A 27,938-nucleotide genomic window follows, 5' to 3' on the forward strand; every position below is an offset into this window, starting at 1 on the left:
GCAAGGTGCTTTGGGTTGGCTAACGCTTCTTTAATTTGTGTGAAAGCAATTTTGGCTGCTGAATTCCATCGGAATTTCGTGTTTTTGATCGTCATGTCTCTAAGTGGGGCGCTTAATGTCGATAGATTTGGTATGAATCTACCGACATAATTGGCTAAGCCCAGAAAGCTTCGCATTTCGGTAGCATTTTGAGGTCATCGAAAATTTTTAATGGCACTCACCTTATCGTCCGATGGAAGGATACCTTTGTTTGATAGCAGGTGACCCATGAATACAACGGATGATTTTCCGTATTCGCACTTGGCCTCGTTTATCGTGAATCCAAATTCCTTTAGTCGGTCTAGTACTGCCTTCAGTCGGATATCGTGTTCGCCTTTACTTGATGCGTACACCAGAATGTCGTCAATAAAAACCTTGACTCCTTTCAACCCTTTTAGCACTCGCTCTATACAACGCTGGAATATTTCAGCTGCGACCTTCATTCCAAACATTAACCTTTTGTAGCGATAGTAGCCATCTTGAGTAACAAAGGTCGTTATGTCCCGTGAGTTGGGAGCAAGCTCGATTTGGTGGAATGCTTTCACGAGATCTATTTTACTGAATAACTTACAGCCGTCCAAGTGGGGCATTATTTCCTCGAACGTTGGCAATGGATGCTTTTCCGGAATAATTGCCTTGTTGGCTTTTCGCATGTCCACGCAGATTCGTACATCTCGACCACCGTCTTTCGGCGTTACCACCAATGGAGAAGCCCACGTTATATCCAAAGGTGCGGGTTCGATTACGTCTTGCTTCAATAAGCTTTCCAATTTCCCATCCACCAAAGGTTGAAGCGGTATTGGAAGTCGACGACAGGACTGTTGAACTGGAGGAATCGCACTATCAATCTTTATCTCCACCTGTACATGTTTGAGCTTGCCAATGGATGGCTCACAAGGTTTCCCGATGTTGAAAATTTCGCCATGGATCTCCAGTAGTCCTAGCTCCATCGATGTTTTCTTGCTTAGAAGGTTAGCTCCTCTTTTCGTTTCTACTACGTAGATTTCATGATGCACTGTTTTGCTCTTTGTAGCAATATCGGTTTTAATCACTTTATACACTTTTAGTCTTCCATCACCGTACACTTTCAGTTCTTTAGATGACCTCTCCGATTTGGTCATTATACATCCATTTTTTCGAAGCAGTTTATAAGTTTCCCGGTTTATAACGTTCACATGAGCCCCGGAGTCAACCACCCAATTAAGTTTGACTCCCCCCACGAAACACGTCACCACGTCCGATGCTAACTCAGCTGCATATACTTGAGCTAGCTGGTTGTCGGATTCTTCCGAGTCAGATCCCGAGGAACTCGATTTGTCACTACATCTCACTTGTCGGACCCTATTTTTGCTTCGCGATTGCTCCCCAGCACTTTTATATTTTGTTTTACACTGATTCGCATAATGTCCCTTGCGGTTGCATTTCTTACAGAATTCCGACATAGCTGGACACTTTTTATTGTTGGCAAAATGGCCCTGTTCACCACATCTATAGCAGTGTTCTTCTTTGTTTCTTCGTACTAGGCCGATAGCGTTTTCATCAGTCGGCTTTTTCAAAAGTTCTTTATTCACTTTTAATGTTTCCAAGATTCGACCTTCCTCTGCGATCTCTTGAACCGTCATGAGCTTCTTTTTAAGAATCACTTCTCTTAATGCGTCCGAATTACTATTGTCAAACACTTGCTCGGTTATACGCATATCCAGAGCTTCACCGTAGCCACAAAGACGTCCCTGGTCTCTGAGTCGCTGAATAAACTTATCAAGAGATTCGCCATCTTGTTGTTTAATTCTCCGAAAATTGAAACGCTCAAAAGGAATGCTCGTTAATGGCGCGAAATAATTGTCTAACAAACGAATAGCTTCTCGATACACATCTGTGCCGTAGGGAGCAACCGCGTCATGCCCTTCCAAATTATAAGAAATATCCTGGACTTCGGTCCCGGCATAATGCAACAAATACGACCGTTTTCTGGATGGTAGCACAATACAATTCACTTCAAGGAATAACTCTAACGATCTCTTCCATTTCGTCCATCTGGTTCCGGTTGAACCAGTATCCGAAACATCGAACGGCAACAGAGCCGCTTTGGAGGGATCCATCTTTTTTTTCACTTTGAGGTTATGCTACCCTTCTTTTGCGATTTCGAACACTAAAATCGAATTTAATCTTGGATTCGCTCGCGTAGTTGTATTAATTGCACTCGAATTTAATCATTTTAACTTTTAGAACCGTTAAAAAACGAATTCAATCCCATCCTCGTCGCCAAAAATGTTGGGATTGAAACACGACGCGTGTGGCTTTTACGATAGGTTCTTTATTAATAATCCTCTTCTTGTTCTCTCTAGTTACACTCGCATATAATGAAGGATCAGTGTTGCCAAGCTATCACAACACTGTGCATCATTTTAGCTCTGTGAGCCAGGTTTGGCGAAATTAACTGCTGCATTAGTGCAGAAACTGGTATAACCCTATAAAAGCACTATAGCATTGGTTGATGCTACAAGCTTGGCGGGCGAAATGCTGAGAAAATGCAAATGGCGTTCGACCATGCGAAAAAAAAATTATTTTGGATTTTTGTTCGGTTAATTTTTCGGCCATGATACTAAATTTGTAATTATTTTTATATTCGCTTATGCATATTGAGGAGATCTCTCGGATTGAATTTTCTACATATTTTTTTTTATTTTTCAGCTGAAAATGACCTGGAATCGAACTCATGACATATGTGGCTCTGACATTTGACATTGACTCTGCCTGTGAACCTATCAGGTCCGCGTTAAATCTTTGAAAAAAAAGACCTATTTGAATCAAATTTCCAGCAACCGGTGCCCTGAATTTGCATTGATTCAGCATCAATCAATGCTAATGTGCTTTGGCCTAATGTCACTGTAGTGCTTACATTAGACCGCTGCAGGCTTTGTATGGGAAATCTGAAATTTATGAGTTATTACAACTCCCATACCATTTTTTGATGGTATTTTCACATACAAAAATCTCCGTAAAGTTTGGAAGCGATACATTGAGTCCTGATTTAGCGCAAAGAGTTTTAATTTTGTATGGAGAATTACATGGAAAATCAATTTTTTTTATTCAAAAATCGTTACAGATTTACAGAAACTTCGGAAAAATAAAAAAAAGGCTGAATACTATTCCTCGAATTAATCTCTACAAATGATGTGAAGGTACTATGATGCTTAGATGTAACACAACAAAGTTATTTGGAATTTAGAAAAGATTTATCAAAAACTCAGACGAGTTTGCTTCACTCATGGCATCGCTGGCTGAAAACTTGCATGCAAGTTATTCCTTCCCAGATCGAAGGAACGGTCACGAATCGGTCCGAAATCGGTCAGAAATCAGTCCAAAGTCAGTCCGTTTAACAGGTGAAGATTTATAATGTTGAATTCTTCATAAACTAAGTTTAGTTACTTTACTTTACACTATGGTGGTATTATTTAGAGAAAAAGCATCATTATTACAGTAAAACAATCATAACTTATATAATTTTCAATCGATTTCGGTAAACAACCTCTTGAATCATTTGCTTTAACTAATTCACAGTATCCACAGGAAATGATTTTTTTTTAAATGTTATAATCAGGTCCGAAACCATAAATTAAGTTGATTTATTCTAAAAAAAAATGCGTTATTTATCGTGTTTTCAATCATTAATTCACAAAAACTGTATGTATTGTGTTAAATTTATACAAAAATGAAGTTCAGATGATCAATTGCAAATTTAACACTAAACATATCGACATTTTTTGTATACCTGTTCATACCGCGAGCGGTCAAATGACAGCAAACACCTCTTCCGCTAAAACTCTCTTGTTTCTCGACCGATTTCTACAAAGTTTATAATTTTGGAAAGCTCGTGAATTGACTCAAATACGGTTTTCAGATAAAATTTTACTTCAATTATTTTTCTCAAAGTAATTCAAAGTCGAAGAAAAAAACAATCGAAAAAACAGGCTTCGGGAAAAAGGCTATAAACCAGTTATTAAGTACTCGAAAAAAAAAATTACTTAGTGCCTGAGAACGCTGAAATTAGAAGCTATATGTTACACATATGGAAATATTTTTTGAAAATTTCTTAAGATCATGGCCACTAAAAATGTAAAAAACTGGTAAACCGTAATTTTTAATAAATCAACCGCCAAAGCTGTTCCCGTTACATTAGAAAATTTGTGTAAAGTGAAATGGAAATTTGACGTAATTTGTGACATTTTGGCATCTTTGGATTTCAGAATTTTTGACGACTTTTCAAAGGTAGCTGTTTCTTTTTTAACTTTTTATCAATCTGCCTTTTTTGAGACTATTCTAGCACCTAGAATTGGCTTTGCACTGGATCGCAACGTTCTCAGGCACTGAGTGAAATTCTTTTCGAGTCCTTAATAACTGCTTTAGAGCCTTTCCCGAATCCTGTTTTACGAATTTTTTTCTTCGACTTCGAATAACTTTGAGAAAAATAATTGTAGCTGAAATTCGTATTTAAGTCACATTACGAGCTTTCCAAAACTATAAACTTTGTAGAAATCGGTCGAGAAACAAGAGAGTTTTAGGGGAAAGTGTTTACCGTCATTTGACCGCCCGCGGAATAAATAGGTATACCACATGCGTAACTTTATCCTATTTTTCAACTTGGTTGTGAATTTCGGGAACGTTTCACCACATCTATCACCGTATATCTTCAATAATCTCAAAAAGTTTGTATCTTACTTTCTACATAGTGCTGTAGTTTTTTTTCTATCTGCGTTACCCGATTTAAAACGCCTTTGTGTATGCCACGCAGTAGCTTGTATTCAAGTATTTAGCTAGGAAAATTGCATGCAAGTTCATGATTCCAGTGCTGCTGACAGTTTTGACTGTTGATCTACTATGAATGATTTTTATTTTACAGATTGCTTTAACTTTTTTCTGGTAGCATCTAGCTGAAAGTAACCTTAGTAAAAATTGAAGTTTAAGAATACAGTAACCCAATGAAGAAGTTATTTTTTCCATAAAACCCTACATCGCTTCCCTAGCGATTTTAATCTAGAAAAAAAACTTTCCCCATACTAATTTCCATACAAATTTAAAAACCGTTGCGCTAATTCAGGGATGAACCAAATCATCTTATATTTAACACAGATGATTGGAGAGCAAAACGGAATCGGAAAAACACATGGGAGCAAAAAGTCAGTTTTTGCAGCGGTCTAGCTTACATAGTGCTTAAAAGCATTAAAGCAAGCTTGTGTGATGCCAATTTAATGCTTAGAAAATATAGCATTTGTTATTCTGATTTAGAGCAATGTTGCATTTCAAAAGCATTGTGCAAAGCTGATAGAATGCGAGTTGCATTTTAAAAGAGTGGTATAATTCTAACATGATGCAGCATAGCACTCGAAGGGCTGTTGTAATGCAAAATTGCACTTGATGTGCTGATATAGTGTAATTTAGCCTTTGAATGCTGGTGTAAAGCTATAAAAATGCAAAGCTTTAGTGCTTATGGTTACTTGGGCAGTCAGTGAGCCTAGCAAAAGTTTATCCGATCAGTTTTGAGCTTTCTACACAAATTGCCCTCCACTTACATCCTTCTCTACCTTTTCACTTCTTCTACGAAGCGCACTCGCTTCATCTATCCAGCTATATTCTTCACAATATCTTAAATATTTCTACCTTAGAATAAGTTCACCTCGCCGCAATTGCATTGAAATAATATAATCACCATTGAATATAGTGTGTGGGAATAAAGTTCAAAGGGCCCCGGGTGGACTTAATGGCATAAGGGGTGCAATGTTACTTGCATGCTAGAAATTATTAAACCATTTAAGATTCAAAAATAACCATTTTTCACCTTTTCCCGGGAAATGTCATTTTATGAGTTCTCCATGAGAAGTCATAAAATGACTTCTGGGGGAGAAGCTTGAATATGGTTATTTTTCAACCGAATGGGATTCTAGCGGAGAAGTTGAAAAAAGGTTATTTTTCAACCGTATTCTACAAGGCAGTTTTTAGCGACCTGCATATTTTAAAATTATCTACATAATTAGGAAAAAAACGGTTTTTCGTGTTTGTTTCTTTATTTCTTGTAAATACATAATACATTTTAATAAATATATTTTTACCGAAGTATGTTAATAAAAAAAATATGATTTTTTAAGCAGGAACAGAAAACTTCAGGCTATGAACGAACAGCAACAATAGCCTTAACACCCGCGGTAGCAGAAGTTCCGCCGTGACGGAAGCGGTGATCTCGTGTACCTTGGTTAGTGAGCCATAGCTGAGTGATGACTGAGTCGTAGCTCTAGCGGAATCTGCTGTTATTTGAGGAGGTTCATCTACGACCGGCAGGTGATGTGTTTACAAAAATGATGGCCCGTTTAGGCTTCTTCCGGGTAGTAAAAAAATTTCGTAAGAGAAAAACTTTTATACCACCTGCCGCTGCCGGAGGAAGGGTCGGAGGATCTGTGCTGTTGGATTGCCGTAACGGAAGCGGCTTAGAAGGAGCGTTTTGATTAGTTTGTTGAGGTTGGAATCATCTGGCGCTACTGACATGTTCTGAAAAACAAAAAAAAATCGTAACCAACCTTGGTAATCCTGCGGAAGGGCTATCACCTTCTAAAAATAATGGGAATATATAGTTATCATCGGAAGTATCTCCCAGTCCTCGATTTCGTCTGCTGCTTCTGTGGCCAGGTAACGTTAGTGAGTCCTCGCAATCTGATTGTTTCGATGCAATTAGTCCACCTGGAGCGATGTTCATTGGACCTGAAGCGATGTCCATTCGGTGCCCTGAAATTTTTAATTGTTGATTATTAAGATTATTGTTATGACGAAAATTTACAGCAAATCACTTACTTTTCATGATCTCCTAAGGATTCAATATGATTAACTCGAAAACTTGATTGAGTTACGAGGGAAAATAGATTTTTAAATACGCGTTCGGCTGCGATGTTGGTCGCTTTCAAAATGGCGATGAAAAGACGTCTTCAACCATTTTCTGGTTTATACCCGAGAAGTTCCAAAATGGTTGAAATTTATTATGGAAAAATTCATAAAAAATAACCATATTGGTAGTTCTGAGGCAAATGTCATAAAATGGTTATTTTTGAACCAAATATGGTTAGATGAAAACGAGCGTGTGTAGGTAGGGGAACGCGATGACCGTACCTTGGAACAGAGTGCCTCCAGTAGGGTGGGTGCATATTGAGGAAAAGTAGGCAAGGGGTACCATAAGTTTCTCATTGGTGGGGGGTGGAGACGGAGCGCTTTTTGACAGCGAATTGTTCGCCTACCATGCCTACGATTACGATTGCCTGTCACAAGATGGACGATTCCGTGCATTAGTATAAGAACACACCTGAAGCTTTACCCGCCTTGCCTTGGAATGCAATTCGTGAAATGAATTTACCAGCTGGGTTAGCAACTAATAAAAATAAAACAGAGGGTTGTCTGCACAAATTTCGATCCCGACCGATTTTACTCAAACCGACTGCGCGCCCATTCAAGCAGTGCCATACACGATGCAGCAAATCTGTGCAAATCTGGTGTTATGTATGGCCTGGCAAGAGTCAAGCTCAACATTCTCGCCAATAGAAAGAAAGAGAAGAAGATCAACATCAACCTCAAAGATGTTATCAATCGCTAGCACAACTGGCGTTTCGAGTATATATGTATCGATGCTCATTTGAGCGGCAATAGAGGCGAATCTACCAAGCAAGCCTCTCTAATAAAATAAATTAAATTAAATCAAATTGAGCGGCAATCTAGAGTGGACCGAAATCGTAACCACCACTGGGCTCCAGATGGCAGACAATCATGATAAAGGAAGTGGAATAAAACCGTAAAGCGACATCATAGTGATCACAAATCAGTTGGTGTGGCTTTCGGATTGTCTAGACTACATGCAAAACCCCCGAATTGCTTCAAGCCTTTTCTTGAATTTTATTGGCATTCTTTCCGCTCTTTATATTTGTGTGTGTTGTTGTGGTTGCGGTATTAGAGATGTTGTAACATTGAAAGTACAGATGTAATGCATTGCAAACAAATTTGTCACATTTATTTGGTAGTACAGTCAATAACTATCTGTCTGCATGGTTGTTGTTGTTTTGTTTTTTGAATGAACGGTACAAATGTTTCCCTGGTGCAATTACAATATGAAGTAAGCAAACCACTAGCAGAGCTGCCTACCTATCAGTTGGAACAATGGTACAGCTAAGCAAACACACTACAAGTACACACTAAAAAACTTCCTTCGGCTTCTCTAACATCAATGATATCCTGCAGACAGAACATAAAACAATAGGTAGTAGGTTTTAATGCGCATTTGCTTTATTTCTCGTGATTCTCTTCTATTGTTTCCATTGATGCGAATGTAATGTGCGTAAATGAGATGATTTTTTTGTTATGCGTTCTTTCCGTTGTATTTGTGTCTTCGCCTGTTTGAAGGAAGTATATGGGTGGATCTTGCGTTTTGTTGTAAAGAGCCTCTGTCGTCGAGCAGCGCACATCTTTCTCATCTTCAGGTGTTTTGCTTTTAAATGTTTTGTCACGTGTCTTTTATGGTTTTGTTTTGAAAATTAGATTTTCCAGTACGAAAAAGTAGTTCTAACAGAAAAACAAACACAGCAGATTTAATATCACAAATAGTTTTTTCTTCTTTGACAAATTTAGCCAATCAGTTGTTTCGCTTGTGTGTGCGAGGGTTCTTTATTTTCTCTTCTCTTTGAGGGTTACTTTCGTTTCTCGGTTGGGTTTCATTACAACGAACTTAGTTATCTGTGGTTACATAAATTAACAAAGATCTTGTAAAACCTATAAATCCTTTGGTATCATTCATTGGTTGGTACTAAACTTAGGCGACCGTATCATGACAGGTTGGTTGAAAAATTGTTAGAAATAGCTAATCTAACAGTAACGATGATGGCGGATGAGCATATCGCGGTTAAAAGCTGCTGAACGTGGAGAAGTAGAACGATACACTCGACAACACCGATGGCTTCAAAGATGGTGGAAATGTTGGCGATCTTTGTTGGTTTCGTGTTCTGCTCAGAGGTCTTTTCTTTCCTTCGAAATGCATTTCTATGGTGGTAAAATAAATTAGTCTTCTTAGCAGATGATGTAGATGACGATGGGTATGAGTAAGAACCGTTCTTGTTGCTGCTGCTGCTGCTACTGCTATTGTTACTGCTGTTGCCATTGGCCACATTGGTTTTGTGGTTGATCGAGTGAAGGATCGATGAAAGATGTTGCCGGTAGAGGAAAATCATTTGAACTAAAGATGGTTGTATGTTTGTTGCTGTTGTTGTTTTTGCAGTGATTTTCTTAGCAATGCTTCCAATAAAATCATGTGCATACCAGCCGGCTTGCGGTTTATCTTGTGTGGTTTTGTTTAAATTATTACGATTATTATTAAATTGTAGTTTACGATTAATATTATTTCTTAAATTATTATTTAATAATAATGGATGATTTCTATTGAAGTCAATCGCTAGGATTGCGCTTTCAACAAAAGTCCGCATCGTAAGATCATCATTATTCAATAATAATAATGTAGAGTATTGGTTGCGTTTATTAGTAGTAAAAGTAGTGTTCATTTTATCTGGGTTGTTATGGTTGCTGCTGCTTCTGCTGCTACTAGCTGCTAGCGACTGCTCTGTGACGGCCGCTATGATACTCGGGTGTTCCGGTGTCTCTAGTTATTTCTTCTTCTGGGCCTTCTCGGCGGCTTTGGTTACTTTACCACCTGTCGCCTCCTTGAAGTTGACAGATTTAATGACACCGACAGCGACGGTTTGACGCATGTCACGAACGGCGAAACGTCCCAACGGCGGGAACTCCTGGAACGATTCGACGCACAGCGGCTTGCTTGGCACCAGATTGACGATGGCGGCATCGCCCGATTTGATGGATTTCGGATTCTCCTCAGTGACCTTGCCAGAACGACGATCGCACTTCTCCTTGATTTCAGCGAACTTGCAAGCAATGTGGGCGGTGTGGCAATCCAACACCGGGGTGTATCCGTTGGCAATCTGGCCAGGGTGGTTGAGGACAATGACCTGGGAAAGGGCGAGGGATGGTTTTTATACTTTCTTTTGACTTTGAGGGAAGAGGGTGAGTGATGTAATTACATCGATGGATACCTCGGTGTTGACAGTTGATCACAAAAATTATTTTCGTAACTGTTCAGATCCAATGAACTTTTCGTGTATTGATGACACGTTTTTTTTGGAGCTAAGAAATCTATATAATACGGGTGGCAGGAAAATTTTAACACAGATCTGAAGATTAACTGAGCGAGACTTTCAGCGAGGGCAATCTCAGCGAAATATTGCTGAAAAACATGATTTTGGTCCATTTGGAAGCAATGAAGCCTGGGAAGCGTGTGAAACGACCGGGGAGGGTGTACTCGTTAGATGGAATGAGAAAATTAACTCCATTCCGGTACAATGACTGTCGATGATTATATTGACAGTCTGTGTGAGAACCTGGAAGAATCCATGCTGAGAATTTGGCTGGAGGAAGAAATGACCCTAAGCATTTAGCAAAGAAAATACTTCGGCTCAGATCAAACCAATGGAATGGATACTTCAAAGCCTTGACCTGAACCTATCGAAAATTCGTGGGTAATTTCGGTCTACAAAGTAGACAACACGTACGTTACCAATAATCAAATGTCAGCCCTATTTTGAGTGTTCAATAACGAACACACACATATAGGATCGCAGTGGATCTTACAAATGTTCAAACTTGCTTAGGAAAGCTACGCTGTCCTCTAGGCAACGATCGGCGGTAGGAAAAAAGCTTGGGAAGAGATAACCCCTCAACACCTAAGGAATCTTGTCGAAAGTATGTCAAAGGGATGTTAAGCGCCAAGAGTATGTTAGAAATGGCAAAACTTACCTGAGCGGTGAAGTCGGCGGCACCCTTGGGCGGGCTAGACTTAGAGTCGCCAGCAACGTAGCCACGACGCAACTCCTTGACGGAGACGTTCTTGACGTTGAAGCCGACGTTGTCACCGGGCAGAGCCTCCGGCAGCGCTTCGTGGTGCATCTCGACCGACTTTACCTCAGTGGTGATGTTGACCGGGGCGAATACGACCACCATACCTGGTTTTCAGGTGGATGAAAAGAGTAGAAAAAGGTAGAGAAATTATTTTCTGTAATTAGGAGTTTTGCTTGATAACTCTCAACTGACCTGGCTTCAGGATACCGGTTTCAACACGACCGACTGGTACCGTTCCGATACCGCCGATTTTGTAGACATCCTGCAGCGGGAGACGCAGAGCCTTGTCGGTGGGACGGGAAGGCGGCAAAATGTTGTCCAGGGCTTCGATCAGACACTTACCCTCAACCTTGCCTTCCTTGCGTTCGATAACCCATCCCTTGAACCATGGCATCTTGTCCGATGGTTCCAGCATATTGTCACCGTGCCAGCCGGAAATCGGGACGAAAGCAACGGAAGCCGGGTTGTAACCGATTTTCTTGATGTAGGAGGACACCTCCTTCTTGATTTCCTCGTAACGGGCCTCATGGTATGGAGGCTCGGTGGAGTCCATCTTGTTAACACCAACGATCAGCTGCTTGACTCCGAGAGTGAAGGCCAACAGGGCGTGTTCGCGAGTTTGGCCGTTCTTGGAGATACCGGCTTCGAACTCACCGGTACCGGCAGCAACAATCAACACGGCACAATCAGCCTGCGACGTTCCGGTGATCATGTTCTTGATGAAATCACGATGTCCAGGGGCATCAATGATGGTCACATAGTACTTGGCGGTTTCGAACTTCCACAGGGCAATATCGATGGTGATACCACGCTCACGTTCAGCCTTCAGTTTGTCCAAAACCCAGGCATACTTGAAGGAACCCTTGCCCATTTCCTGGGCTTCCTTCTCGAATTTCTCGATGGTACGCTTATCGATACCACCGCACTTGTAGATCAGATGACCGGTGGTGGTCGACTTACCGGAATCGACGTGTCCGATGACGACGATATTAATATGAGTCTTCTCCTTACCCATCCTGAATACCGCTGCTGCTACTGCTTACTCAAAAAAACGAACTGAGATCTGGGTCGGCTAAGACGCCACTTCACACGATCACTCGTAGGATTTACCGAAAATCTGTAACGATGCCGAAAGGATAAAACTCCAATTAGGTCGACTCTCAGCTCAGGCTAAACCTCCTGAAAACCTTCACAAACTAACTGAATATCCAACCTTTTCTTCTCGTTCACATTTTATGTGCTTGAACCTGGCAGTGATCTGCTTGGAGTGTACCATAAGAATCCAGCAAATGTAAGACATCAGGACAACGTGGAACAATTTCATTTTCAAAATTCCACTCTTGTACAGGAATCTTTCCAAAGAGAAATAACACAATAACCCGGAAACGGTCCGTCCCAACCGGAATCTCCCAAAGAACTGAAGCCGATTTTCGAATTGAACGGGAGTTTCATATTCCAGAAGACGTCGTGATTACGTCCCGATAGCGCGTGCACCACTAACGACCGTTTAGTCGCGTAGTATGATAATTGCTTATTTTTTATTTTCCACAAATTGCATGGTGGAAGCTGCGTTCCGTTTTCCAGATTTCGGCCAATGTGCTGCATACCTACTAAATACATATATTGGCAGTCAGTCAGTAAGTTGACCGGGCTCATTAGAGAGTCAGCGATGGAGGTAGGTGTAGTTTACAAATGGAGCGCAAGAAATCAGAAGGACAATGAACGGAAAAAGCGCAAATTTTATCGAAGATCACGCCCGGGTTCGAATTTTAGCGCCGCCCGTTAGGTTGAGGGGTACGTCACCCCCGAGCACTGAGTTGAAGGGATATTATTAAATCGTAATTCTGCAAATTTTTAACATTAAACGTTCACTGCCAACCTTACTTTTAACTAAGGTTTACAGTCTGGCTTTTATTCGACTAAGAATCTCGTGACGATCTAATCAGTAACCGGATCAAGTTACTCGCTTTTTTAAGAAGTTCATTTTAATCTTGGTCTGACTTCTGCAACGTAAAAAGGGAGTGTTTGAAATTGGCATAAAAAATCATTAATGCAATTCTCAGATCTCCTTTTGAAATAATAGATGAGACAGACCTTGGACATTTGTTACATTAATAGATACCTAGTAATTTTTTATTCATAGGTTAATTTATAAAGAATATATCACTTTATTCTCCCAAATTAACACCCTTTAAAAGTGTTTGGAAGTAAAAGAGTGTGAATTGGATTATTTCACTGACGGTAACACAATTAAGTAGATCAGGGAAGGAAAAAATGGAAAAGGTATCGTGTTGAAATGCGATCAAGCCTCAAAACTTGATTGCTTTAACAGTTTATTAACTCAGGTACTAATCTAATAAAAAAAACGTAAAATAAAAGTTCCAGTTTATCCGAGTTTACAAAATTTGGTTTCAATCCGATCCATAATCGAAAAATATTGCAAAAATGATGAACAGTTTATATGAACACAGGGTAGTTAGATTCTGTAGGTATACTTAAGTTGCTTGCAAATGTTTTACTAAAGCTTAGTTCTTTTAGAAATGGGACAGTTACCAATGCGTGTATCTCGAAAACTATTCGTTTGATCTAAATACATACTTTCTATCAAGGAAATGAAGGTAATCTTATGATAATTCATGAAAAAAATTTGAAAAAAATATTTATCGTTTTTTGTAAGAAAAAAATCTACTATATTCTTGGTACCTCCCATCGGCCGGCGCAAACTTTTTTCATTCATGATATTGATCAGTTTTTCCAACTTATACTTCATCTAATCTAAATTTTAGATTGCTACATTCACCTCCTTCAATTTATGCAACTTTTCGGTTCAATACTTCTCTTTTAATAGAAACTGAGGGCAATTTAGTGGATACATCTGTTTCGAAATTAACAAAACTTGATTATTTTTGAGCCGCTTTAAAGCGTTTTTAATGCAAATTCTGCTGGCAAAATCTGACAATAACGAAGTGAAACCATCTTAAGATCGAACTTGAAGTATAATCGGTTAGTATAGATCGGAAGTTGCGAAGTGTACATACAAGATTACTCTTTTTAGGATTTAAAAAAACAGCGAAAACCAAAATTTTCGTTTTGAAAATTGTGGTTTTTTTCCACAGGAGCAGAATTTTGTCAAATCAATTTATTTTATACAAAACAACTAGCAAATACATTTTTTGAAATGCTCGGGACCGTGCCACGAGCAGACATGGTATAGGGTTCAAAAGCTGGAATTGTTAGGAATAGGGTTTTTCATAAATTTTGTGTTTCGTCTAGAATCATCTGTCTCATAGCCTCGGTATCGGCTATACAGCTTACGAGCTCTGGAACTAGCAAAAAATTGTTGTTTGAGGTTGGGTTTGAATGAATCATTACTAGGCAACACTTTCAGCTTATCGGAGAATTTTTTGGACGTTTCAGTGATCCACCCTTAGTTTTTCGCTTATTCCAGATTAAAAAAGCTGATATGAGACTTGACTTCCCAGATGACCCTACACCGTAGCTACCGATCATGTGCTTCACTCCAATACTTGATTTGATCTTCGTGGACATTTTTGACAGTGTTTACATACTTTTCAACCACTCATACACAATAATTCTTTGAATAATCAACGGTTTTGTCAGCTATCAATTTGATAAAGATGGATTTTGAGGGAAACTGTGCAAATTATTTTTTTTTCATTTTCTCTTGCATCGTAAATATATAAAAAACGCGTAAATTTAAAATTTTGAAAAAAATAGGTCAGATAGTACTTTTCACAGGCAGCAAAATGCTGTTGAATGTACGATTACTAATAAACGAGCTATTAGCAAATGAAAGTGTCCCATTTCTAAAAGAAATAAGCTTTAGGCCAACCAAAAAATAGTTTTAGAAATTCCACGGAAATGTATGGAAAATTTTAAAAATATTAGATTTGTTTTTAAAAGACTTCTTATTTTAAAATTCTGCAAAAAATTTAAGAATGTTCATCAGAGTATGTTTAATGTAATAATCGCTTTCGCGGATGGAAAAATATTTTTAACTTGAATTCGCCATAGAGTTAAAAAAAGCAACTTTTCGTAAAATTTCTCATAAATAAAACATTTTTAGTTTTTGTTGGATCTAAAATAAAGAAGCATTCATTACTACACCCAAAATACAGTCTTTACTCGAATCATGAGATCTCAACAGTTCAACGCTATTGGTGTGTGAACGGATTAAACCAACATCGCGTTATTGGTCATTACCGTGCGGGAAGTCATTCAGTCAGACGGCGATCAAGTGAGCGAGTCGATTAGTGTGTGACGGCGATCAAGTGAGCGAGTCGATTAGTGTGTGTGTTCTCCTGGTAGTTCATGATCCGGCATTTCACCGGTGTTGCTTCCGAGCTTCAGAGCTCCGGACAGGTCGGCACATTTGGCGACCGTGACAGGTAAGTTCTCGTAAGCTTAATTAAACGAGAAATTATAAAGAAAAATCGAACCGAAAAAGGAAAACAAACGGTTCACGTTAAGTAAATTATCATCAAAGTTGCTTAGAAATCAAGCACTTTATTAAAAATGCAAGCACCATTACGCAAAATGAGTCATTCAAATACTCATTACGCAAAAAGTAGTTGAAGCATAAAAAGTAATGCAGTGTGATGATTTTTGAAAGCTATTTGGGTTGAAGTGAAAAAAAAAATTAAATTAGTGCTATTAGTGATAAATAACAAGTTTTTTTTTTGTAAATAAGAATAAAAATGAAATATCGAGTGAGTCGTAAGGGCAGCTTGAACATGTTCACAATCTCACTTGAGCGAGTTGAGAGGTCAGCCTGAACGTTTTGAAAACAATTATGCGAGTTGAGACGACAGGATAAAATTTAAAGGCGACTTGAGGGGACAGCCTGAGTCAAGCTAGTCGAGAGGACAGCTTGAAATCGAAAGGCGAGTTAAAAGGACAGCCTGAGTTATTGATGAGAAATCAAGCGAGTTGAGAGGGCAACTTGACATCGAAAAACGAGATGAGAGGACAGCCAAAGTAATTGATGAAAAAACAAGCAAGTTGAGAGGACAGCTTGAAATCGAAAGGCTAGTTGAGAGGACAGCCTAAGTTATTGATGAGAAATCAAGCTAATCGAGAGAACAGCTTGAAATAGAAAGGCGAGTTGAGAGGACAGCCTGAATTATTGATCAAGCTAATCGAGAGGACAGCTCGAGAGGACAGCAGGATTGGGCACACGCTGCGAAGAGATGAAAACGAGATTTTCAGAAATGCGCTTGACTGGAATCCAGATGAGCATCGAAGAAGAGGCAGACCCAGAAGCTCGTGGCGGCGTATTCTAGCCGCACGCTTTCTAAAATCCACACAGTTGAACCTTGGCCAATTGAAGACGCTGGCTTCGGATCGCAAGCAGTGGAGATCTTTTATCCCAGCACTATGCGTCGGACAACCGGCGCTGGACCCCTATATACATTTTGTATGGGAAACATATTTCATAAACAATTGTCCGAGTTTTGTGGTATTTCTCTTTGATTTTGTATGGGGGCCTTAAAAGTGGAAGGAATCTTTTTACAACAAATCATCTTTTGTTTTGAGGTTTTGAATAATTTGAAAAGTTCCAAATTGCCAAAACGATTCCGACCCCTGGCTCAGGTACAACAAAATCAAAACCGTCTTCCATGTTCGCACGTAAACAGCTCGTGATCGTGTTTGTTCATAAACACAAATAAGCCAGCAGACGCAAAACAGCGGCCCCAATTCGATCATTTGGGTCAATATACTATCAAGTTCCGCCTTTATTTGAAAAAAAAACTGTGCACGTTGTGTTCACGTTGCGCCAGTGTATATATTCCCTGTAGTTATTCCCTGTCTTTGACGATATAAGCATTTCGAAGATTGAAAATTATACCACATTATACAGCGTTAAATGAGTTTTCATAAGTAATGCCAACAGTATATAAAATTTATTTAAAAAGAAAGGCTTAAGGCTGCAAAACATGGTATATTTTTCTTATAAACAAATAAACTTGTATGTTAAAGAAGGGAGATGTTTAGGAAAGTAGGATGTTTTTCAAACGATACAAATTATCATATTTTCATAAATAAAAACTAAACTGCATTGTAAAAAATTACAATCCCCAAGCACCTGTTCAGGAAACGTAAGCACTTGATAATTAAAAATTATATAACGACCTTTCGCCGCAGCTTTCTTCCATTCATAATTGAACGGCGGCTACTATCTGGGTAATAGAAATTTGATAGAAAAATCTCGATCGCCCACTGCCCTCCGTTGACCTGTAGAATGAATATCTCGAATAGCTTCGGCACCTGTAAACCGCACACCATAATCGGAACTAGAAAAAATGGTACAAGACTAGACAGACATGGAACCCCCAAGGGACCGATTCCCCCTGCTTATCAAAATAGGCTACGCGTGCCCGAATGTTGCACTCAAAATACATAGACGCCAGCTTAAATTTAAGAAAGGACGCATGGTAGAAGGTTCGAGACATCAATCATTCGTCAATTTTTCCATATAGGAGCTGTTAAAGAAACTTCACTGGAATGTGGTTTAGTTAATTGCTTACTAGCTTTTGAATTTTCAGTTAAGCTTTGTCATTTTTCGCCAGACGATTTTTTGTTGTAAGAAATTTCTTATCGTCATACTTACTGTTATGGCAAAATCATTGACTTAAAAATTACTTAATTTGTTTCCATGGTGATGAGCGGGAATATTTGCCAGGTTGTTGAACACATAATTCCATAAAGATTGAAGAAACATGTAACTGAATTTAGATGCACATTCTTTTTGACATTGCCAGATGCTCTATTTAAAGTCTTTTAAGGACCATAAATTTAACTGACTGAAGAAAAAATGCTCAAACATTGAACGGTTCCCTCCAAGAACCGGAAATGGCCTAAAACTGTCACCGATTCGCGAAAAGCGCGACAGAATGACATGCAACTTTCCTCGGAACGGCCACCCAAATTTGACTCCGGCTGCAGCTAAAAATTGGTAGCAGCGTCTAGCTTCCACTAGCTAGAGTCAAAGGGAGCTGAACCCGAAAAAAAAGTCCGGCACCAGGCTGGAGGAGCACTGACCCACTCAATGCGGCCGGTGTGGTGGGCATCCGGGTGCCGGGTGGCCGGAAGTTTGGTGGGTGGATGCGCATGCGTCCCACCTGGTGCTCGTCCATAACAAAAACCGAATCCCGAATGCGTGGGAGTCGTACGTGTACCTACAATCGATTGGGTTTGGTGAGAGACGGAGAGGAAAAACCTCGAGCAAGGATAGATAGAGCGCCGGGAAATTGTAAAAAGTTATGGGATTTTTCACATTCGGTGTTGCGTGAGTTCATTCACTCACAGACAGTTGAATCGGAGACGGTTCTCTGTAGGATGGGGAATCATCATGCCGGAATGCTAAAGGTCGACCGGGACCTGAGCTAGAATAAATGGGACGGTGATGGGTTAGGTCTGGGTGCGTTAAAATGGGGTGTTAATAAAAATGTCTAGAACAAATTTAGTAGGGGGAAAGATGGGATGATGCGTGACTTTTCAATGTCACGTAACCTTGGAATGATTATTATAAATTCCGATGAGGCTTTTGTAATTTGGCGCTTTTGTTTTAGGGGTGTTAAGATTTTTACATTGTTTGATAACATATTTTATACAGAATCATCAAACAATCAAATTTGAATACTGTTAATGGTTCTTCAAAGTTGTACCTTTACCCACATTGCAACATTTTTTCCGCTAGAGAGTTCTACAGCTTATACCTTAAGTAGAAACCACAACAAAGGGAAGAAAATTTAACTGTATTACGATGTTTTACAGCCTTTTTATCCAAAAAATATTGGTAGGAAATTGGTAGGTAGTTTGAAACTTAACACCTTGCGGACCAAATACGATATGTCTCGTTTTTTCGCTTGCCGCTAGTATGATTCACTTAGAAGCATAACTCAAATATAATAAATTTCAAAATGAAAGTATATTCTACAAAATAAAACAACACACTTTAGGTAACTCGAAGGTACAAAATTCTTAGAATTTGGTCTAGCGGTTTCTGATATATATGAGTAATTCCTGGGTTTTGATCAAATTTGCCCGGATATAGCCCGGATTTTTGGTCGACAATTTTGAAATCAAATGCTTGTACTTTGCCAGGTTTTTAAATAAAATATATTTGTCCGGCCCGGATAGGTGCTGAAAAAAATCTGGCAACCTTAGTCATTAGACTGAATCAATTTGGGGTCATTCTTGAATTTCTCGAACCCTGAGGTCTTAAAAGCTTCGTTTTGGTTCAAAACTAATCCATGTTTTTTGCAGAGTTTTTTAGTAACGTTTATATGATTAAATTTGAACTTTCGTTTTATAGGAAAATTTAATATTTTGTTCGGAAAAATCAACATCATTTTTGTTTTTTTTTTTGTGGAACTGAGCTTTTCTTTTCAAGGAATTTAAAGGAATTTTGGAACTGAGCCTGATAACAGATTTTTGTGCCAATTTATAAATCCTTTAAGGAAATCTTCCGCTGAACAGCTTTATCCAAGACCTTAACTTCGTATCTTATTTGGCAAAAAAGTTATTAGGTGTTGAATAGGGGTATGTCTTCCGGTATTGAAAAACAATAAATTAATTTGACATCACTGCTGGTGCCTAGCAAGGTATTGCATGACTAGACTATTGTAAATTTAAATAAAAATTTTAGAAATGTTGCTGGTGAACTGTCAACAAAACACAGACTTCCGACAATCTAGTAGGTACTTCATTTTTCTTTGTCGGAAATCTTTCGAAAGTCGGAAGGTTGATTTAGTGCTGGCGCTATTATATTTTCCAAGCAATACCTCGCTACGCACTAGCAGTGATGTCAGAAGAATTGATTGTTTTTAAATGGCAAAAGACATACCCCTATTCAACACCTAATAACTTTACAGGGTGACAAAAAAGTCCGGTCACACAGGAAAACCTCAATATCTCAAAGAATAAGAAGAAAATCTGAATCTGGCTTTCATTGCTTTATTCAGTAAAGGCAGAAACACAATACAGCGTCGGTCGTCGCGTCACGTCAGCGGTCAACGCTGTCGATAAGTACTAAAACGCGGACGCGACGCACCCGACGATTTTTGCATCACAATTCAGCGTCAAGAGACATCTTAGATGTCTCGTGACGCTGAATTGTGATGTAAAAATCGTCGGGTGCGTCGCGTCCGCGTTTTAGTACTTATCGACAACGTTGACCGCTGACGTGACGCGACGACCGACGCTGTATTGTGTTTCTGCCTTAACTCATAAAGATACTTCACAGACAATACCTCGGAATTACACCACCTTTATCTGATCGAACCAGCTTCAGACGTCTCAGAAAGTCGTCGCAAGCGGCGCGCACCTGCTCCATCGGCATCTCGTCCCAGATTTTCGTGATAACTCGCTTGAATTGCTCCAAATTTGCTATTTTATAGTCGTTCAGCTTCGACATCATGTATCCCCTTACGAAACAATCCAGTGGATTCAGATTCGGAGACGACGGAGGCCATTCATTCTTTGAAATTTAATCGGTCAAGTTTTTCTCACACCACGCCTGAACAACCTTTGCGGTGAGGGATGCTGCGCCATCTGTCAGGAAGCAAGACTGACGTCTTATTTTGGAACCGGAAAACGTTCAGCTTGTCCGCAGGAGCTTGCTGGAGGCTCACACTCCAAACTCGATCATTTTGGCGATTGACTGTTTGCTCCAAAACGAACAGCTTCTCGTCCGAAAAAAGAGCTCGGCATCTGCGCGCCAAACCGAGCAGCGAAAACAGCTGCCCTCTGCCCCCCATGCTCTCTGCCATGGTTCACAACTCAATGTAAACTAACTGCACAGAAACGAAACTCTGCCACTTTGGGCAGCAAGGTTAGCCCTTTCATTTGAAATATAGAAGGCACCAGAGAGATGCAACGTGTAGGCTACAGGCGACCCCAAAAAAGTGTGACCGGACTTTTTTGTCACCCTGTAGATACGAAGTTACGGTCTTCGACGAAGTTGTTTATCGTAAAATTTCCCTTGAAGAATTTATAACTCTTAGAGGTTAAGTAAATGAATTTACATGTTCTTTAACCCTTTAATGCATAGTGTTGTTTTAAAACAACACTAATAAAAACTCAAATATCTCTGAAAATATTGAAAATTTTCATATCATTTATTCTTAAAAGTTATTTCTGAGATTAAAACACGCTTAGCTGAGGTACTGGCAGCACTTATTTGTTGTTTACATCAGAGAAATTTCACTTTACTTGCCGAAAAATTGAGCTCCGTAGTAAACATTTTTTTCCCGCTCGTAAAGTGCAACGTATTTGTTCAATTCACCAGGTAAGAATTGCAAAAAATATATTAAATTGTTTGTTTTAATATCAAAAAAGTGTTTTGGTAGATGATTTGAACGAAAAACTCCCTATGTCGATTTTATAAGCAGAAATCATGATGTTGTTTTAAAACAACATTATGCATTCCATTGAGATTCATTGACAAATGTCTAAAATGTGTCCTATATGCTTTTCTTGTTCTCTATTTAATGGATGCGTGATACAGAACTGCAGAAATATTTAGAGAACTTATCAGATTCGGAAGATTGATTCGATGATTCGGACTCTGAACCAGACTATGAGCAACTTCAGGCATGTCACGACGCAAATTATTGTTCTGTGGATGATGATACTGAAGAGGACAAGATAGACATACAAGTCATCGATGGACACAAGACATCAGGTAGCTCTAAGTCAAGTCGGAAGAAACCTTTGGATGTAGAGTGGCTGTAAAAAAAAATCTTATACTCAACCAAAGTGATCTAAAATTTGGCCCTCAAGGTAGTATTCCCGTTGAATTATTGGGATGTAAAACCCCCTACGAGTTTTTTTCCTATTTTTTTAGACCCGAAATTAAACAAAAAATTGTTGATGAAAGCAATTTGTATGCAATGCAAAAAAAAAATTGCCAACACATTTTCTATGCACACATCTGAATTAGATAAATTTGTTGGTATTCTCGTTTATAGTTCAGTCATGAATTGCTCAAATGTACGTTCTTATTGGAATGCGTCTTTTGGATATGAACCAATAAGGTCAGCCATGTGTTTGAATGATTTTGAACGCATTCGATCAAATCTCCATTTTACGAATAATGATGAAATTTTACCTAAAGATCATCCACAATTCGATCGACTAGCCAAAGTTCGACCATTGATTCACCATTTTAACGAACGTTTCGGTCATTTACCTTTCGAGCAGAAGCTTTCAGTAGATGAGCAAATGTGTGCCACGAAAATGAGCTCATATATGAAGCAATATTTACCAAATAATTTTTACTGGATCTGGGTCAAAATCGTCGCCCTTTTTAGAACCAAATTTGGGTGAAGCTGGAAACGCGATTGTGTCGGAATGTTCCAAGAGATATGAACCACAAAATGTATTTCGATAACTACAACACGTCTATCCCACTGATTTCATACCTTGCGAAAGAAGGTATTTATTCATTAGGTACAGTGCGCACTAATCGTTTACTAAATTGTCAGCTTATGGATAAGCAAAAATTGATGTAAAAGGAGATTCCTAGAGGATATTTCGAAGAAAGAACGTGTAACATTGATGGAATCGATATCAGTGTTGTTGGATGGAAGGACAACAAACCGGTCACTTTGCTGTCTTCTTACGTTGGAGCAGAGCCAGTTGGTACTATAAGCTGATTTGATAAGAAACAGCATTTTCGAGTTTCCATTCCTTGTCCTAAAGCAGTTCAGGAGTACAATCCGCACATGGGCGGTGTAGACCTACTCGACAGTTTGATTGGTAGATACGAAATTTCATTTAAGAGTCGCAAATGGACCACTCGACTTTTTTATCATTTTTTGGATATGGCAATCATCAATTCTTGGCTGGTCTACAAGAAAGTTATGTGTCGTGATCCAAAAAATACCAAAATACTCATGCTACTGGAATTCAGGTTTGAGTTGGCAGAAGTTTTGTGTAAGATCGGTGAAAACTCTCCAAAAAAAGGACGCCCACGGAAGGATCAACCTCTCAAACGAGTACGTCGTGATCCATTCCAATCTGGTCCACCTCAAAACGTAGATTTTGATCAAACTTCTCATTGGCAATTTGGAAAAACAAGCAAGCAAGACGCAGATATGCCGATTGCAAAGGGTTTACAAAAAGATTTTGCGAGAAATGCCAAGTATCACTTTGCGACACAACCACCAACAACTGTTTTTTTCGTTATCATAATCCATAATATAAGTACCATCAAATAAATGTTCAATTTAATAATAAAAAATCAATTTGTTTTATTTTAAATGCATTTTTTGAAAGGAACCATCAATCTCCATGGAGTGCACAATGTTGTTTTAAAACAACATACTATAAAGATATAAAAAATATTATCATTTTTCATGAAATCGTTTCAAATTATGTTTTTGAATTGAATGAAGACAATTTGATAAGTCAAAATTTTTTCCCCTTCGCGAAAAAAAAGTCATGCAATAAAGGGTTAACATAGATAATGACATGAACTGTACCAAACCTTCATAAAAATTTTCAAAACCAAACCCTCATCCGGTTTCGCTATCATTATCAGTTCTGGGAGTGTTACCCCAGACTAAAATTGCCTAGTAAACCGAGTAGGTACATGAACAAGATTTTAGAACACTTAGAGGGCGAACAAGAAATTATTGCGACACATTCAACAGGGCATAACTTTTTTACCATTGGGTAAAAATCAACCAAATTTTGCACACTTTCTCATTGATGTGTATTGTTTACATACTGTCAAACTCGAAGTCGTGTCGAAGTCGATTCAACGAAAATGGAGGTGAACCAACGCGATTCGAGAGACCAAATTCTTTCCAAACACCTAAAATTTCCTGACCTGTCGCACCGGCAGTTGGGAAAAATGTTGAACATTCTCCATTCAACCGTCTCCATAGTGTTGAAGCGGTTCCAGGAACAGTTGACGTTGGACCGCGGCAAAGGAGATGGAAGAAAACCGGGACCGGAGAACAAAAAGACGGAAGGAAAGGTGAAGCGGATGATTAAAGCAAATCCCAACGTCTCAAGCCGTGATTTGGCTAAAAAGATCGGCATGTCGTAGAGCTACGTCCAGAATGCATAGAAGAATGCTGGACTACATACATACATACAAGGTACAGAACTCCCCAAACCGCGATAAGCGGCAACAATCGACGGCTAAAACTCGGACACGGAAGCACTACGAGAAGATGCTGACAAAATATGGCTGCTGAGTGCTGTGTGATGGACGATGAAGCGTATATAAAAGCCGATTATAAGCAGTTAGAGTTTTTGACCGGCAAGAGCAAGTTCGATGTGGACGACAAATTTAAGAAGAAGAAAATGTCGAAGTTCGCCTCCAAATATCTCGTTTGGAAGGCCATCTGCTCTTGCGGACTGAGGAGTGAGCCTTTCGTGACAAAGCGCCTTTTTCCGTTCTTGCAGCAGCACGACGAAGCTCCGCTATTTTGGCCAGATTTATCCTGGAGTGGTATGAGGCCAATTCTGTCCATTTTGTTCCAAAGGACATGGACCTGTCAAACCGTACGGAACTGTGCCCGGAAGAACAGTACTGGGCAATAATATAGCGGGAATTTTGGAAGAGCTAGAAGACATTCAAAGACGAGAAGAACATGTTAAAAAAATGGGAAAAACTGAAAAACTGGTACCGGATGACACTGTAAGGACTTTGATGGAGGACATCGAGCGAAAATGCGTTCAATTTTGCACTGAAGGCTCCATCGACTATTTTTTTTATTTTTGAAGTAAATGTATGTATAAAACTACCCTGAAATTTTGGTTTGATTCTAAACATTATACAAAAAATTGGCATGACATTTTCGGTGTCGCAATAATTTCGTGTTCGCCCTTTAAATCATTCTTACTTTTATTCAAAACTCAAGCTCACTGTTAGATCCTATAGGACTTTTAAAACGATTAACCACAAAATTTTTGGTCGTATAGTAGATTTCCAGCTGTTTTGGGGTCTCTCAATTTGACTTTCCAAAATTTTTCACGATCATGTCTAAAAATGTTGGTCAGTCAAATTAATCATTAGACGTTATCTCGAAAACTACTAAACAGATCGCCATAAAAATTTTCACATGTTATTAAGTAGTGTCACGGTGTCACTGAACATTTTATCAATTTTCATCAATCTGTTCAAAAGTTATTCACAAATGAAAGTGTTACATTTTTTCGAATACAGTCCTTATACTTTTAGTCTTTGTTCATGTCTGTAATGATTTTAACATAAACACATTAAAATGATTAGAAAAAAAAAATGGTTGGGCCTAACAGAGAACGCAAGAACATCTGGAAAACAGGAACGAAAGAAATGTAGATCACCAGAGTACCATACGTTTCAAATAGGCATTATCGATGGCAGCATGTTAAGAAAAATGCTTCTTGATAAAGAAACCAAGCAAAATGTAAAGTAACTTCACCAATCACAGGAATATTCTTCAGCGGCTGGAAATGATTTAATCTCAAAATTGATTTGATCAGAAATCTAAGAATCCAAGAATTTTATCTGAAGAACTTTATGTAATAAATAACATAACTTTTACTTTGTAAACTGTTTTTAATTTCAGTAATCATTTCTGATCATCGACAAAGGAAAAGCGCCTTTTCTCGTTACAAATTTTCGAAAAAAAAAATTATGCCTTAAAAACTTTTGGTAAGAATACAGGGAAATGGAAAAGCATAAATCGTCAATAACACCCATTTTCCCATTTTGTACCTAAAGAACGTATCTTATGAAATTGTGCATGATTACTTCGAATGCTATAAGTGTTGTGGAGTTTTTTTTTTTCAGAGAATACGGAGAAGACGGAATCAGAATTGAAATTAAATCGAAATTTATAGACTGTTAAAAATTAGAATAATTAAGAATAAGATTTCAGAACAATTAGGATTCAACTTTCTCGTTTGAATCAGAATCATTCTCAGAGATGACACTCAAGAATGTTTAGAGCTTGATTGCTTGAGCCTGAATGGATTATCTTGTATCACTGTGACACATCTAAAGGAAATTTGAACGACGGTACCTACATACAAAAAAACTTCCAATTCATCGTGTTGGATCGATTTTTCATTTCAGCACCTCGACCGGTAACCCTTTTTTTCGTTATTTATCAGATTACCTATTCGTACCCAGGGAATTTATCACCAGGGAAAAAAATCATAAAATCACCTCAGAAGCGCATGCATGCATCAGTGACCAGGGAGAAGGAAGGGGGATTGATGATGATGACGATCTGGGTTGCAGCCAGTAGAAGCACCCAGTAGTGACTGCCAGGGGGGATGAACCATATTAGATGTGGGAGGTACAGCCAACAAATGGTCCGGTTTCTCATGGCGTACCATGCGTCCCCATCACGTTTCCCGATTGATATCGATTATGATGAAATTCTACTTCGATTTTGATGTAATGAATTCTACTGCGATATCACTCTCGTGACTTGAAGGATCTGAACATTGTTGGAAGCAATGTTTGAGGAGATGTAAAAATCCGCTTTTGCAACATGGCCGGCCTGAAGAGATCACATCCGGTGAAGATAATTTCACCATCTTGTGAGAGAGGCTTTGGCCTTGAGTAGAACTATCAGTATGCAAAGGAATGCTTTTTTTTCCTTTAACAACTAACAGAAACGTGAGTATATACTATTTTCAACCTGCCCGGGAGAAGAAAAAGGGAAAATCAATTTGCAATCAATCCACATGGCAGACATGTTCGAATCTGCTCATCCCTGGTAACAAACGTTTAGCATTACTTTTCTAAGTTTTTCGCACGTAGACGCCAAACTACAGTGCTATTTTGGCTCACCGACAAGCCGAACGAGACGGGACGAAGATTTAAATTTAGAAAAGCACATTTTCACTTGACTCATCGATCCACATGGTTTGCCGACTTTTGCCTGCATGAGTGATGAGAAAATCCCGAAAAGATAAGCCGGTTTGAAGGGAAAGTGAAAATTCGCCTCTTCTAAACACTTACGTTTTTCCGTTTCCTGTTTGGCGAGAAAATGCCGGTTTTTAATCACTAGATAGCCGAATTATTCGCAAGGATGGAAAAAATGTTCCGGCTCCTAACAAATGGCTGCCGTTTAGCCTACACTTTTTCACACTCACACTTGGAGCCTTGCTCACCGAGCCTGGAGAAACTGCCTTTGCACGTCCGTTCGAGCCGAGAAGACCCTTGGAATGATGGCGAAACGACCCCGAAGCTTTGGAACGGCAACGAATTCGATGCTGTACCCTGTGCAGTTCACCAGCACCGGGTGGCTCTCTTACTGCTTTCAGAACTTCACCACTTCCACCAAACCACCAGACCCCAGCAGGCAGATTCACTTGCAACTTTGTCGGGAAAAAGCCCTCCCCCCCGGGTTGGATATTCACAGTCTGTGCACGTGAAAATTTGTGGAAAAAATCACTACCACCCACAATCTTCTGCGAATAAAACGGCAAACGATCGGCCGGCACCAGCTAACAGATTACACACTTTGGACTTCACTTCAAACCCGTTCTTGGTTCCAAAAATCTAGCGACCACGACCAACCGGTCACCGGTTTATCCAGAAGTTTCCACAAATTTTCAGGAGCTCAAGGAAAAACGTACCACTTACCACGAGCACAAAGGAATGAAAGGCCGAGTTTAGCGTGATTTCGCACATGCGCGACGATTTTCCACCCAACGGGGCGATCTCGCTCGACTCTCGTCTGCCATCCGCCGGCAGCAGTAACAGCAGGAGGCCAACCATGCCGGAGGAAGGAACGGGTTGAGCCGGGAAGGTTATCCTCATCGGGCGGCGGCGAAAAAACGGCAGCGCCAGATGATACGAATCTCTCACCAGATGGGTCGTTTCGCGATGAAACTTCACTAGAAACAGTGGCATTATTTGAATTCAAAGCTCA

General features: G+C 39.3%; 2 protein-coding genes across 2 annotated transcripts; both read right to left on the reverse strand.

Moving 5' to 3' along the window:
* Positions 1 to 194: 194 nt before the first annotated feature.
* Positions 195 to 2,138, reverse strand: LOC129753525 (uncharacterized protein K02A2.6-like). The gene has a single exon (XM_055749349.1). It carries the CDS (start codon positions 2,136 to 2,138, stop codon positions 195 to 197), a length of 1,944 nt encoding a protein of 647 aa, XP_055605324.1.
* Positions 2,139 to 8,530: 6,392 nt separating this feature from the next.
* LOC129756731 (elongation factor 1-alpha-like) lies at positions 8,531 to 27,242 on the reverse strand. The gene is made up of 4 exons (XM_055753726.1): positions 27,023 to 27,242; positions 11,218 to 12,142; positions 10,924 to 11,129; positions 8,531 to 10,079 (listed from the first exon to the last, which is right to left on the reverse strand). Exons 2-4 carry the CDS (start codon positions 12,038 to 12,040, stop codon positions 9,720 to 9,722), a joined length of 1,389 nt encoding a protein of 462 aa, XP_055609701.1. The 5' UTR covers positions 12,041 to 12,142; positions 27,023 to 27,242; the 3' UTR covers positions 8,531 to 9,719.
* Positions 27,243 to 27,938: the final 696 nt, after the last annotated feature.

The sequence above is a fragment of the Uranotaenia lowii genome, chromosome 3, assembly GCF_029784155.1.
Source record: "Uranotaenia lowii strain MFRU-FL chromosome 3, ASM2978415v1, whole genome shotgun sequence".
Taxonomy (NCBI): Eukaryota; Metazoa; Arthropoda; class Insecta; order Diptera; family Culicidae; genus Uranotaenia; species Uranotaenia lowii.